At 39.1% G+C, this 15,690-nt stretch overlaps 1 protein-coding gene across 2 annotated transcripts in view; it reads left to right on the forward strand.

Annotated features, from left to right (window-relative positions):
* AKT3 (AKT serine/threonine kinase 3) overlaps window positions 1-15,690 on the forward strand; it is a 246,903-nt gene that overhangs the window by 138,844 nt on the left and 92,369 nt on the right. For both annotated transcript variants that reach the window (XM_024210264.2, XM_024210265.2), the window contains 3 exons: window positions 1,642-1,773; window positions 7,364-7,429; window positions 10,648-10,716. In XM_024210264.2, coding sequence (XP_024066032.1) covers window positions 1,642-1,773; window positions 7,364-7,429; window positions 10,648-10,716 — 267 coding nt within the window. The remainder of the gene's footprint in view (window positions 1-1,641; window positions 1,774-7,363; window positions 7,430-10,647; window positions 10,717-15,690) is intronic.

Here is a 15,690-nt window from a genome sequence, read left to right on the forward strand (position 1 = left end):
CTGGGACCAAAGATTATTTTATGGGAGAGTCTCTCCATCTCTTCTCTCCCCTCCCCCCAGTGTGTGACACTTAAGGCTTGTCTACACTGGCAATTTACAGTGCTGCAACTTTCTCACTCGGGTGTGAAAAAACACCGCCCTGAGCGCAGCAAGTTTTGCGCTGTAAAGCGCCAGTGTAGACAGTGCCCCAGCGCTGGGAGCCACGCCTCTCAGGAAGGTGGTTAAAGCGCTGCCATGTTGCCAGTGTAGACTAGCCCTTAGCAAGGCATGTATGTGGAAAAGCAGCCTAGTGCATCATTGTCATTTGAGATGGGTGACAGATGGGAGGCCTAGTTGCCTGTACAATCTTCTTTTTTCCTTCATAAGAGAGGGGTATTTGTGGGTGTGTGTACACACATGCGCATGCGCACACATGATCTTTATTAGGTATGAGCAAAAATAACTAGGCATGGAAGTGTGTTGATAGTAGCCAAGTTGTGGGAGAATTATCATTAAATGCCAGGAATGAGGAGCACCCTTTCACTGACAAGAAGATCAGATTTAGTGGATTATGTTGTTACTTGCAGCTCCTAAATGCCTTTCTCTGGCTCAGCCCCTTTTAAACACTCCTGGATTTCTAACAGTTGGTGATTTCTGGGTTCCTAATTTTCCAGATTTTTAATTTTTTTTTAGAGAGACTTTCTTAAACTAGAGTATTTTATATAGTTTTTAAATTTGCAGTTTCTATTTTCATGTTTTCAGTCTGTATTCAGTGTTCACAGTATCTTGACACCCTTTATTTGTGCCTTCTGTAACTTCAAAACTGCTTTTAGAGCAGTCAAGAGGCTTCAGAATGGTTCCCTCAGGATAACTAAACCCATCATGTAAAGAAGGAGTGAGCGATGGTAGTCACCAGATTCACCAGCCTCCTTACCCTGCCTGCTTATATTGATAGATATGAAGGTTTCCAGATCTGTTTGCTGCTAATATTTTGATTTCTTCGACTCCATTTTGCAGTGGTTCAATTAAGTGAAAGAAAATAAAAATGCAAACATAAATACCAGGTTGGTTCTGAAAACAATCAAGCAGTAAACTCTATACCCAAAGACTTAAATAAGCCAACAGCTGGTGCTAAGCTGCAAGGTCTGTTACTGGCGTTGTATTGCAGTTAGTGGATCATGTATGTTTTAAAAAACAAAAAAACCCCACACCAGTCCAGAGCCAGCAGTAGCCTGGTGTTAAAGGAAGCTTGCAAGTGGCCATATTTCTTCACTCCCTTTGTTCTGCTAGAGTTGATAATCTTTCTTAAACTGGCAGAATCCATGAATTTCAGAGGTAAGACTGATTTGTTCTGCATGTGCTGTTGCTAAGAATAATTACATATGATATATAAGATCACTTATTTTATATTATATTATTTGGGATTTTTCTAGAGAATATAAACTGCAATAATTATATTAATCAATGCATTAAAGATATAGTTGAAGCCTTAAACTAAAATGTTCTTCACTATTCTGAATTTGATTGTGGAAATCCACTATGTGTATAACTTGGTCTTAACTTGCTGTCAATGGTACTGTTTAGTAGTGGCAGTGCACCAAATGTGCATATATATAGTATCTGCATAGTACAATCCTATTCTTGATTTTTTCTTCCATCCAGACAATGAATGATTTTGACTATTTAAAACTACTGGGGAAAGGCACTTTTGGCAAAGTTATTTTGGTCCGAGAGAAGGCAAGTGGAAAATATTATGCGATGAAGATTTTGAAAAAAGAAGTTATTATTGCAAAGGTAAGCTTATATTTTAATATTTTCCCTGCTCAAGTATTCCTTTGGGTGGGAAATTCCATATATAACAGGCAAAACACCAGTGGTTTCTGATGGTAACTATAAGTTTCTAAAGGGATCTAAGTTCTCTTAACATTTGTACTTCATGTGCCTTTTTCCATTGCCTTACCAATCTAATGAACAGAAAGCATTTGGATGCATCCTTGCTGTGGTCATCTGGATCTATGTTTAGGAAAGCATCAGAAAGATTGTGCAAGTCGGGTTTAAATAAGAAGAAAATGTACTGTGGGAAGTACTGTAGGCTTACAGGAAAAGATTATTTAAAAGTAAACTGGGATCATTCTCAGAGTAATTTGCGTGAAGTGGAGCAATTAAATATAGCTTATATTTTATTCCCTGCCTTGCTAGGTAAGGCAGCTGCTCATGGGATAAAGAATTTAAACTTTCCATTCCTATGGGACAGGAAAAATCTGAAGTTTATGCCTGTAGGGCTGATGTTAAAGGGGCAGGATCAAATAGTTTAAACTTAGTGTTTGATTAGCCTGGTATTGCCAACTGTTGTGATTTGATTCTTAGACTATCACTGTAAACTCTCTGTATAGTTGCTCTAAGCTGATGGGAGAGAGCTCTCCCATTGGCTAAATTACTCCAGCCCCTGTGAGCGGCGGTAGCTATGTCGGCGGAAGACGCTGTAGTGTAACCATAGCCTTAGACTCAAAGAGTTCAAGGCCAGAGGCACCGTTAAATCATTTAGTGTGACCTCCTGTATAACACAGGCCCTTAAATTTCACCTGGTTACCCCTGTATTGTGCCCAGTAACTTATTGTGACCTTTGCAATATTTGGTGGTTTATGAAAACCTCAGCTGCTGGTATCAGATTATTATCTGGGAATTTTATCTTTCATCTTAAAAAAAGTAAATTTCTTGTCACATGGAAAAGTTTAAAAATTTGAACTCTGAATGCTGCAATGTCAGGAGGCAAATCCAAAGAACCCCAATCTGATGATTTTTGTTGGCCTGACTCATGATATTTGAGTGCCTGGGGTTGGCAAAACTGATAATCATAAAATTCTAATGGGATTTTTCTCACGCATTTTATATATTTCGCTTTTAAAATATTATTCTATACATTTTTGCTTTTAAATATAATTGTGGGATGAAGTGTGCTATGCCAGAACTTGCAGCCAAGGAGGATGGGGACTATGGTGGTTTTAAGCTATCTTTGTGCCTTTCTGATTCTGGACAGCTCCAAGGGCTAGAGCAGCTCTCAGTGCAATTTAGACAGCCCTGTGGGTGTACAGCGGTTGCTTCAGGTTGTTCTATGGGTGGAAGTGCTTCTCAGAGCAGCCCTACCCCCAACACCTTTGTCCTCAACATGGCCCTTTTATTAGTGCTTGTGTAGGGATCCTCAGGAGGCCGTCTTATGGCTATCTTTCTTAGTTCCTGTGCTGAGAGAATCCTCACCTAGCTGCATGCAGGGCCTTTAGAGCCCCTTTATGCCATTTTCTTGCCCTTTTACTCAGTGTAAAGATGCCATAGTTGGGGTGGCTTTTATATCAGTTAGACAAAACCAATATTTTGGCTTCCCTTGTTCATGCTGATGGCTGCTGCAGTAACACTGAATTTAAAATAAAGTTAAAATAACATTTCTTAACATACTTATTTTTTTCTATCTCTGTGTAGCAGGTTCTGTTCTCCATTAAACTAGTGAAAGTCTAAAATAATTCTGTTGAGATCAATGAAGTTACTCTGTTTACTTCAGAGATCAGAAACTTGCCCATTAGGATAGTGCTGGAGACCCAGCTTTGATTTTTTTGTTTTGTTTTGTTTAGTGTGGTCTCACCCATGCTAACCAAGGAGCTTTAATGTCTGAGGAAGCAACGCATTCCTTAATCTCTGAACTTTGACCTCTCTAGATTACTTTTAATAACTTTGGAAGCAGTGGTGTTCAGTTTTCCATGGCTGATAGGGTGGTAGTGATGATGTGAGGTCTTGGTGAAGTTTAGAATGGGGGATATACTTGGGTCTTCAGAAACAGTGTGGTATATTCTCTTTCCCTTCCCACCACATGCAAAAATATGATAGGCTAGTAGGCACAGTTGATTGGCACACTAACATCAAGTACATCCACAGAGATTTATAAATAATGATAGCATTTAACCTCTAGAGCGCAGTGTTTAAATTGATACTTAAGGGCACAAGTTAAAATAAGTTCTTCAGTGTCAACCTAGTCTTCATTTAAGTACATCTCATAGTCCACTTACAGCTTGGTATAATATGCACTAGAGAAAATCATGATTGTAACAATAGGTGTGTTATGGTTCAGGTTTGAGATGTAATGGCAGACCTGTGTATGGGAAGGTTGTATGGCACCTGCCCAGTTCAATTTCGGTGACAGATCAAACATTGCATTTGTTTGGAACTTGCTACCAGTATTATTAAATCCTGGGCCAATGGGATCATTGACAGCTTTTAATGCCCTATACCTCATGAACCATTGAGGTTATAAACAAAATTTATCAATCTTTGGTAGTTCCCAGCCTTTCATTTGTACACACTTGTTTGCACCTCAAGCACAGTGAAATATATTGGACCTAAACTTTGCATTTAATTTAATTTGTTTCTTTTCCCCCCGCTTAAATTCTGGCATTATTTTTGAGAATCACTAAAACTATAAACTAAGAGGCACATCCTCAACTGGTGCTCCAGTATCAATTTACACCATCTAAGGATCTGCCTCTTAGTTTCTTATTTGCTCAAGAATGGGGTTTTCAGCAGCATTCCATGTTGGCCTAACTCAGGTTTCATTGAAATCAATGGGAGCAGAATTTGGCCAATGCTTAGTGTTCTTGAAAATCCCATTCTAATGCTGTATGCTACCTAAAGCAGCTGGGAATCCTAGCTTTCAAATTAAATAAAACATTAATCTCTGTCTAAAGCTTGTGATGTGACTGCTATGAAAATCATGCCAGAATTGAACACCAGGAGTGAGGAAGCAAGATCAGAATTAGAATAACTTGATTTTTATAGTATTCTTACCAAATGTGTGTCAAATGGCATTGTGGGATTCCATGTTTGCTTGTGTGTCAGAGATTCCTTATATTTAGTTCCCATTGACATCCAATGGGGGCTGGTTGGTACTCAGCACTTCTGAAACTCAGGCAGATATCTAAATGACTTAATGCTCCTATTTTTGAAAATCTTTGCTGTTTTGAAATGTGCTTAGTTTACAAGTAATAGTTTTTTTTCTAACTTTTAGTCCTGTGAACTCAACCTGAGAAATCAAGCCTCAGTCCTTTTCCCCACATCACCAGTAATAAAGGTTCTGCAGGCCAAAATAGGCCCTTGAATAAACCTGCACAGTCCTACTACCTATAATGGGTTTGCATAGGTATAACTGATTGGAACTTAAACAAATAATTCTGTCAGTGTTTTTTGTGCAAGTGGGAATAGAGCCCTCCTTGCATACTCATAGCTTTGTGATCTCTGCAGAGGTACCAAGAGTAAAATGCACTAAAATCTTAGGCCCTGATCCTACAAACACTGAAATATGTGTTTAATTTTGCTTTTGTGTGTGGTTCCATTGACCTAATATGAGTAATGTTATGCACATGTTTTAAATATTTGCAGGATGGGGGCCTTATTCAGTAACTAAAAGTAAACATGTATGATGTAGTAAAAACTGACAGCAGATCTGTTGAATCCGAGGGTGCCATTTTTACATAGTCACTGTTCAGAGCAGAATTGTATTGTCATTTTATTTATTTTTGTTATTTGAATGTTAAGTTGTCTAAAATGTTTCAGCAGCTCCATAAATCTTAAATAATAGGTAAATGTTGTGCTTCACTGTAGTTTCTTTTCCCCATGAAAATCAAGGGGCATTTGGGAGTCATCCTATCCTAATAGTTTGTTTCCATGCTGAAAAGGAGGACCTTCCCCCCGCCCCAAATAATAGTATTATTTGTGCTTCACTTCATCTTCTCTTGGTATGGATATGGAAACTGCTTGTGACCGCAGCAGCAAGGGACTCAAATTGTATCTTAGACTTTTTGGGAAAGGAGTCAAAGCAGATGTAAACTTGATGTTAACATTTATTTAAGGTTTAGGGAAGTATTGAGATGTTTTATTAAATTAACTGAACAGGAAAAATATGAAAAAGATTTGTAACAAGTTAGGGCCAATCCATGTGTTAAAATCCAAGTGTGAATTGCTGAGCCAGAAATATTCTGATATATCATCAAATGCTTTCCGGAAAAATAATGATGAAGTGAAGAGAGAGGAATTTTTGTTGTTTTCATGGATATTAAATCTACTCTCAGACTATCAGATAGTAAAAAGGGGGAGGGGAATATTCACATAGCATATGAAATAGAGTTCTAAAAAGTTACTTGACATAGTTCTTTATCAAAAAAAATTTCCATAAACTTCTAAAAATATGCTAGAAAATCCTCATGGTTCCTCCACTAAACTGTTTTAATGCCTTCCTCTTGTATGTGGTTGTATTACATTCACCCAACATTTCAGTGCTATTCATTTTCATACACTAAATGACATCATAAAGTTTTAACCACTAACTTTTTGTTGCTGTTACTTTAACTTCTTATTTTGACCGTCTTCTTTTTATTTTGACAGTCTTCTTTTCAGTATAATTTATAACTCCTGGCATCTTTGGTTAATTTGTAGCTTAAGGGTATCTTTTCTTCATAGTTTAGATTAATTAATATGTACCGTGCAATAGTATTACATTTTCGTTATTTCTATCATTATTTTAAAAGTATACTTTGAACAAATGCATTTGCTTATTGTTATTGCTGATACTTCTGATTCACACCAAACTAATCTTCCATTCACTATGATATTCAGCAGTTGCTAGGCAACCCACACAGTAAGTTGCTGACCCTCCTACCCTTTTTAAGATAATGCAGCTAGCAGAGGGGTTATTTTAATGAATTTTCTTTGTGAACTGCAAATCAGACTTACGTTTTTGATGTTATTGAGTTACATTATTTTAAAACTCTAAATTATTATTTAGAGATTCATTGCTACTCTAATTATGAGTTAATTGTAAAAATTTAGAGAGCCTCTGAAAATTTTAGTTTCTTTCATATTAAGATTCATTTGGGTGTGATATATGCAGTTGCCTCCCAAATTTTATCCATTTGCATTTGATACAAAAATAAATCGTTACTGATTAATACAAAGTTGTAGACTGTTACATGTGTAATACTAGATGCTTCACATCAGAACTGCTATGTAGGACCATAAGTTGTCTGTATTTTTAAACCATCAATTCCTTAATAATTTCCTCTTATACAGAAAGTGGTATAATAGTTCATCCATTAGCACTAGAAAAAATAGGGACTCAAATACAGGGTGTGTTAATTCATCTTTTTCCACATTAGGAGCTACCTGTGTTTTTAGAATATATTTGAATGATAGAATTCTTTGAAAAGAAATAGCAATTATCAAAACTGAATGTGCTATCTCATTTTAAGATTTTGTATCTTTGTCTTTCCTGAAGTAGTGAAATTAGACTTATAAATTTAAATATAATTTTCATCTCTCAATTCATGTTGAACCCTTTATTATTCAGGATGAAGTGGCTCACACTCTTACAGAAAGCAGAGTATTAAAAAATACTAGACACCCTTTTTTAACGGTAAGTATTGGGAATACAGAATAATTTTTTTAAATGGGTAATTTTTAACCTGAGGGATATACAATTATTGGAAAAAAATTGTAAATAAATACATTTTAAAACTTTGTAACTCATGCGAGTTAGGGTGGCAAATATCTTGAGTTTATGGTAAATGATATTAGAGTTTGGAAAATGCATTTAAGGTTTGCGGTTTAAAAATACTAAAGGATCTAATAGTTTAATAGAGCTTAAATTATATAAAAGCAAAAAAAGTTAGCTGTAAAATTAAAATGTTGCATTTTTGTGTGGATTCTTTTATCCATTAAAATAAAAATTGTTAAGTTGTAGAATTTTTTACACATTGTCAAGAGACTAATTAGAAGAAAGTGGATTTTAAATGGTTAGAAATTGAAGGCAAGGTACTGAAACACACATTTGTGTCTGGCAAACATAATGTTTAATAACAATAGTTCAGTATCTTTGTGTGCTGTGTGCTGATTAAATGTTTTAAAATACGTAATATGGACAATAATATGTATTCACCATTTTTATTATGTATTAACAAAATAAAGGAAATAGAATGACAGATTAAATCTATTTGAGGTTCACTGCAAATTAAGGGGTTAGTCTACAGTTAAGAAAACCAGTTTCCCAATATAAAACTAAGTTAAATCCCTCCTTGCTCTCAATTTACCCAAAAATATATTGATGTCAAATTTTCAGAAAATTAAGAAAAACAAATAGTTTTATTCCTGTCTTCTACTATGTTCAAAAAACAATGCTTAGTGGATTGTAACTTTAATCTGGGAGACTATTATAGATTTTTATTCTTATTTTTGAAAATAAGGCTAATTATAATATGAACATCATAAACTATATATAAACTTATTTATAAACAACCATTTAGACAGCAATGGATATATGGTTGATAAAGGTTTTTTTGGATTTATATTAAACTAGATATATTAAAACATTATTATAAAAGTATATCGGGAGATATGAGAACTTCAGAAGTTTCTTAAATTTCAGAGTATAAAGATAGGCAAGAATATGTCTACCATAGCCCATTTCAGAATCTAGAACATGTGACAGTAGATTCATCATCTCTTAAAGTGCCTTCCATGCTTATGGTGCTGAACAAATATTAGTGATATGATCATTTACCAGTTGTAAATTTGTTTATTCACTCAAGATAAAAGAAACCTACACTTGATGTCTGGAATGTCATTTCCTAAAATCTTAGTATTTGTAACAAGAAAGATTAAATAAATTAACAAAATTATTATTTGGTATTAAGCATAAAGTAAATGGAAAACTCATCATCTTTGGCTTCAAGTAAATCCTGTAACTCTGGTTCTTGAACTCTGCCTTCATATAGATGAGGTCTTCCCGGAGTTTCCCAAGTCAGCCCCTCTTATAGTCCTTCTCAAGCTGGTCAGGAAGTGGTTTTCCCCTTCTGCAGGAATTTTTGAGATTTCAAAAAGTTTTCCTAGTCCCAACTGGGATGGCAGGTCAATCCTGAAAATTTTTGTGAACCAAATATCTGAAAGAAATATTGGATCAGTTCAGTGAAAACATTTTGTTTAATTAATTTCAAAATGTTTCATTTTGATTGTGACCTTTTTAATTTTTAAACTATTTTTATTATACATAAAATTTTGAAATGAAGTGATTTCACAATGAAAAAGTGAACTTCTGTTTTGAAAATGCTGAGAATGGGGCACTGACAATTTCAGGGGTTTTTTGTTTTTAAATTGAAACAGGAAATTTGTCAAAACAAAAAAGTTTGGTGAAATGATGAAATGGTAGTTTCCAATGAAAAAAATTAGTCAAAAAATTTGTGACCAGCTTCTTTTAAGTAAAGATAAATAGGAAGAGGGGAAGATGAGCTGAAATTAACTTTCTTCTTCAGGGAATAGATAGTGCCTCTACTACATACGTTGATATAATTTCTTAGTTTCTCCCTTTAAAAAGTACTAATTTTCTCCTTCAAAGTCGTATATATAATTCAGATATTCAATTTCATCATAAACTCTGTATATAGCATAATGTCCTATTGTGATGACTTGTTGTTCATTTTGCTGTTTTAAAAGCTATTTTATGGAGGCTGAGGCTGACATTATAGCTATACTTGGCAGACCAAGTAGACATTTTGGGCCAAATTGTGCTCAGCTTGCCTAGTAGCACAAAGGAGCATATGACGCATATGGGTACATGGGGTGGGGAGTGGGCAAAGCCTTGGCCTTGCTCCTCAAACCACGGGTCACATAGCTGGTATGTCTGGGAGCTATATGCTGTACCAGGTATAGATCCAGCACAGTTTTCTCCCTTCCCAGAGCAGCCGGGAGAACAGCAGGGCAGTTGACTCCCTTAGCCACAGTCTCCCTCCTGGGCTACTCTAGGGACAGCACAACAACGTGCAGCTCTACTTACTCTAGGTACGTTGTTAAGTCATGATCTATCCTTTCATAATTACATTGAATCTTGCTACACTGCATTTCAAATAATTGGGCCAAATGCATATCTGTAATGGATTTATAGTCAGTAGATTTACACCAGGAATGACTTTGGCCCATCATGAGCCATTCAAACCTTGGGAAGTCAAGATTTTAAATTATATGAATAATAAATGTTGTTAATTTTAAAAAGTTCTATATAATTTTATGTATTACTAATTTGGCACTGAAAAAATGTTCAGCATTGTACAGTACATTAAAATAAAGGCAGTATCTGCTCTGAAGATAAGACAGACAGACATAGGAATCCCATTGAAGGTTCCTCCTTGCTCCCCTCCTCCCACAATATTATAATCCCTCTTCTTATGGTACCATGGGAAAAGTGGGTTTGGGGTGGTATTAGAATGAGGAGAGGATGGTGGTGGAAGATGTGTGGCTAATACCACACATTTGGAAGCGAGGAAGATATTTCATTTCATAGTAGGATTAGAAATGCCAGTAGAAAACTGTGCTTATTTTTAATGGCAACATAGTAAAAAATAATTATTTTATTAATGTACACTCTGCTGAGTGAGCAAAACGTGTAGACTTTTCTTGTCAATGGCTCTCATAGTAGAGTGCTTCAGATAGAGAAGTAGGAAATAGTGATGATACATTCCAGCAATCAAATTTGTCTGTTTAACAAGATACATTTAAATTTTTGTTACCATTCTAATTACTAGAAATCAGGTTAATATGTGAAGATAATTTTTTGTGTTTTTTTTGTTTTTTCTTCTCTTTAAGTCTTTGAAATATTCCTTCCAGACAAAGGATCGTTTGTGTTTTGTGATGGAGTATGTTAATGGGGGAGAGGTGAGTCAAAGAAAAAAAATTGCATTAACACTGGTATTATTGCCATTAGGTAGTATTTTTAAAGATGTACTTTGTCCTGAATTTTTATTTGTGTTTGATGGAATTTTCTTAAAATAGGAAACTACCTATAAAAAGTTTAGGGCCAGATTTTCAAAAGTGTGCTTTGATTTTTGAAAATCTAGTTTGTTGTACACCTCTGCCCTGATATAACGTGACCCGATATAACATGAATTCTGATATAACGCGGTAAAGCAGTGCTCCGGGGGGGCGGGGCTGCGCACTCCGGCAAATCAAAGCAAGTTTGATATAACGCGGTTTCACCTATAACACGGTAAGATTTTTTGGCTCCCGAAGACGGTGTTATATCGAGGTAGAGGTGTATTTTAAAGTTTCAGTGCATGACAAAGCAATAAGTTTAGCGTTATAGCTAGCAGTCTAGCCATGTGCATGCCTACTAGAGACTCTTCCCTCCTGCAGCCTGTACTCCTCCCTCCAAGTTTCATGCAGGTTGCTACATCTTTCCTTTTAACAATTGTAGTTGTGTCTTTTGTACAAGCGTTCGAATTGCCGGGGCCAGAGGTTACTAGTACATAACCCACCCCTAGGTATATGGCCTTTACAGCCATCCCACTGCTGCCTGTTAGGCCTCATAATTCTTCAGTTGTGCTGGTCTTTGAACTAGTCTCCTACTTCTTATTTGTGTTATCACTGTTGGTGGGGCACTTGCTACCATCTTGTTGCTACCTTTATTCTGTTGGTTGGTGTCCTGTTGGTTCTCTGTATTGCTCATATACCTCATTTTTTCCAACTCTCCTGTGTCAGGCCAGTTGAAAGCTGAGGTTCTTCTTGTGTCTTCCTGGTCCTTGCCTTCCTGTCCACCACTACACCGCAGTTGTCTTCAGTTTTGTCTCTGCCACTGTTCTGAATCTGTACCTACCTTATTTGACCAGTGTTCCATTGCAGCTTGAACTGTTACCTTGTGCCATTGCTTTGTGTGGGTGTTTGAAGGTTGGACTGTAGACTTGCTCACCTCTGTGCAGTGGCCTCAGATCCTTGGCTCCTTTGTTGTAGTGGGCTGCTCACTTAGCTTGGCATTCTCTTAACTGTTTCAGTGTACTGTCCTTTGTTCCTTTGCCGGGCTGCAGCAGACAGTCCTTCCTGGGAAGCAGAGTCTTGGTTCTCTGACTCACCAGTCTCTGTCGTGGGCTACTCTCTAGTCCCTGGGAGGGTTTATTGCGATACTCCAATGTTGACAGGTAGAATGATCCCTTCCTGTCTGTTTTGCCTTTGGCATCAGTCTCTTGGCTTTGATTGGCAACTTGGCGTTGAGTCTTTTTTTTTGTTTTGGATGTAGTGTATTGTGACCCATTGTCTGAGCATAGTAGGTCAGGTTTGCCATACCTTGCAAAATGCGCCTTTAGTTTCCTGATGACACTTCTGGCCTGAGTTTTTTCTAGGTAGTCCACCTCCCAGAAATTGGAGTACACCTCTACCCCAATATAACACGACCCGATATAACACGAATTCGGATATAACACGGTAAAGCAGTGCTCCAGGAGGCAGGGCTGCACACTCCGGTGGATCAAAGCAAGTTCGATATAACGCGGTTTCACCTATAACGCGGTAAGATTTTTTGGCTCCCGAGGACAGCGTTATATCGAGGTAGAGGTGTAGTAACCTACTTTGACCACATAACTTTTAATAACAGGAACTAACTTTTTCCCAGGGTTGAGCTGGGATTTCGTGAGGCTGTAGTCGCCTTCTGTTGATTACTTTATTTGTTGTACATCTTGCACTGTTCTGTGTATGCTCTGCTCCGAATTGGGCATTAATTCCTGACTAGTAGATACACTTCCTGGCTCATCTTAACTATGCTTCCTTTTTCAGGTGTGAAGCATATATCAGTCTCATGATGTTTGCTCTTAAATCTGCTGGGATTACTGCTCAGTTTCCTTTTAAAAAAAATCATGTCTTGCACACACAGTTCAACCCTCACCTGCGGTACTTGCTCCTTGGCATCTGGCCAGCCTTGGAGTATGAACTGTTTTAGTGCCTCTAGCATTCCACCCTATTCAGTGTTTTGTTCGTTTGCCTGGGTCCTCCCATCTGAAATGTGACGGTATTGTAGCATATTGATAGACTCTATCTTCTGTTCCACAAAGCCATCAGTGTTGTGCTCTGGAAGGTATGCCTCACTCAGCATATCTGCTGCCAGTAGTGATTTTCTTGTACAATACTTTATAGACTCCAGCAGGTTGATGTACGCATAATTTGTTGTTGTCACTTGGGTGCTCTCAGCAATGACTTCATGATACTTTCTCATAGCTTCTGATCAGAGTGCACAACTATGTTATGCCCAAAGGTGAACTGTTGGCAGAGGTGAAAGTAAGCCGGTACGGTACAGTATGGCGTACTGGCAAGAGCCGGTACACCGTGCCGGACTGCACTGGCTTCTCTGCTGGTGATTTAAAGGGCCCAGTGCTCCAGCCGCTGCGGGGAGCCCCGAGCCCTTTAAATCATCTCCAGAGCTCTGGCAGCTGGGCTCGGGCGGGGATTTAAAGCGCCACCTGAGCCCTGCTGCTGGAGCTCCGGTGGCGCTTTAAAGGGCCTGGGGCTCTCTGCAGTGGCCGGAGCCCTGCTACCGCTGTCCCAGCGGCGGCAGGGCTCCAGAGGCGATTTAAAGGGCCTGGGGCTCCCCACAGCGGCTGGACCCCCGGGCCCTTTAAATCGCCTCCGGAGCCCTGCCACCGCTAGCCCAGCCGTAGCCCGAGCCCTGCTGCCCCGGGATAGCGGCGGCAGGGCTCCTGCGGTGATTTAAAGGGCCCGGAGCTCTGCGGCGGCCAGAGCCCCGGGCCCTTTAATTTGCCCTGGGGCTCCCAGTCGCCTCTGTAGCTGGTAGCTCCTGGGTGATTTAAAGGGGCCACGCCTCTTCTGGTTGAGGCCACGCCCCACTCAGGACTCTGGTGTACGGGTAAGTCCTTTAAGTTACTTTCACCCCTGACTGTTGGCGTTCCATTCCACATACCACAGCCCGTGGATCCTTTTCTATCTGTGCATACCCTCTTTCTGTGTCTGTCAGGGCTCGAATAGCAAATTCTGTGGGCTGCTGACTTTGTTGCTCTTCTGAGACATCACGCTGAAGCTCTAGCTGTTCTGCAGGGCTGTAGTACTTCAGGACTGGTGCCTTGCTTATGATTTTCTTTACTCCTTCAAATGCTGCTTCTTGAGTCTCTCACCATTCCCACACTGCATAATTGTGTGTTAACTGTCTCATGGGCTACCAGACTTCTTATCGATGTGCACTGAATCTGTGTAGAGAGTTGGCCATTAATATAAATTGCTGGACTCCCTTCACTTCCTTTGGCCAGGGCATTTCCTTAATGTTTGTCAGTGTCTTGGAGACTGGCTGGAGTCCCTCAGAGGTCAACAGATGTCTGACATCGGGGACCTCAGTTCTCCTCATCTTCAGCTTGTGTGCATTCAACCCAATATTCCACTCATGGCACTAGTTTGAGTTACTGCAGCTTGGTATCATGGTCCTGGATTACCTCTTTTTAGTCATATCCGTCTCCTACAATAAGAATGTCATCAGCTACAGTCTTTATGCCTGGGAGTCTGTCGGATGAGGCCTAGTTCAGTTTACACTGGAACACCTCTGGGGCCAGACTGATGCCCAGAGGCATTCATACTCTGCAGTTCCTAGCTCCACATGCCAGAACTCATTCTTGATATCACTTTTGCCATGGATAAATTGAATAGTGTGTCCTCAGTCATTGGTAATCGGTAGTGATCTCTCAATGCTCTGTTCAGTGGTTTTGGGTCAATGCAAATCCTCTATTTACCTGAAGGTTTTCTCAGCGCTAATGGAATTCTGATCCACTCTGTGCTGGTTTCAGTGAGTGTAAGGATGCCTCTTTGCAGGTTTGCCAGTTCCTTCTTCAGTGGCTTCACTAGAGCTAATGGAACTCTGCATTTTGGTAGCCTTATGTGCAGCCCATGGGTATCAGTTTCTGCAGCTTGCCCTTTAGGGTCTGTCTCCTTGAAATATGTCCTCATATTCTGCTTGAATGCTGGACAGGCCCATGTTGACTTCTCCCTCCTCTCTCACTTTAAGACTATTCTCCTGTGATGCATATTTGCCAAATTAGTAGCTGTCATAACTCCATAATCATAAGTGAACTCTAGGATTTTGAATTTGAATTAGGAATTTGTCCTAATGACTAAGAACTTAAAGTGTAAGGGAGGCTCAAGAATATGGTGTAGCGTGCCAGAGGGAGCAATTGAAAGGTTTAGATCAGAGGGTTAGATACCAGATGAGGAATCCTTCAGTCTTCCTGTTTTTGATTACATATATAACATTTTTTACAGAAGTTTAAAAAATATTGTACATATTCTATAAAGATGCTAGATATAGCATTTGTTCCAGAAATGTAAGGAGGACAGGCAAGACTGTTGGTTTAACTGTGGTTTAACTAAGCTGCAACTTTAATAAGTGTCAAACCTGGAAATAGATCTGGAAAAAACTTGTCCAGTTGAAGGCATCCTTCCTTTGAAATCCATTCCACCCAGGGCCAGATTTCCAGTTAGGCACAGTAGGCACGTGCCAAGGGGTGCCTAAAAGTTAAAAGTGGGTTAAAAGTTTCATATTTTACAGAAAACATGAAGGTCAGCTGTAGGCAGGGGGGCGCTAAAGATGCTGTGCCTGGGGGCACATGAGATGTAAATCTGGCCCTGCTTCTACCTGGTGGAGAGCTGCCTGCCGGCAACCCCACCCCCTATTATACCTGGGCCCAGCACTGTTGCTGGGACCCAAACACCACCACATGGTACAAGGGTTAAGGTGGCGGGAAAGGGTTTTTTTTCCTCATTGCACCAATCATTCAGAGCCCCAGCCCTATTCCTCACCTTCTTTAGGAGGTGCTTACTCCACTCCCAATTCCAGTTTATCAGGAAACCAGACCCCTCTATTGAACG

Source organism: Terrapene carolina, unplaced genomic scaffold, assembly GCF_002925995.2.
Source record: "Terrapene carolina triunguis isolate 2854851 unplaced genomic scaffold, T_m_triunguis-2.0 Scaffold85, whole genome shotgun sequence".
NCBI classification, from domain to species: Eukaryota; Metazoa; Chordata; order Testudines; family Emydidae; genus Terrapene; species Terrapene triunguis.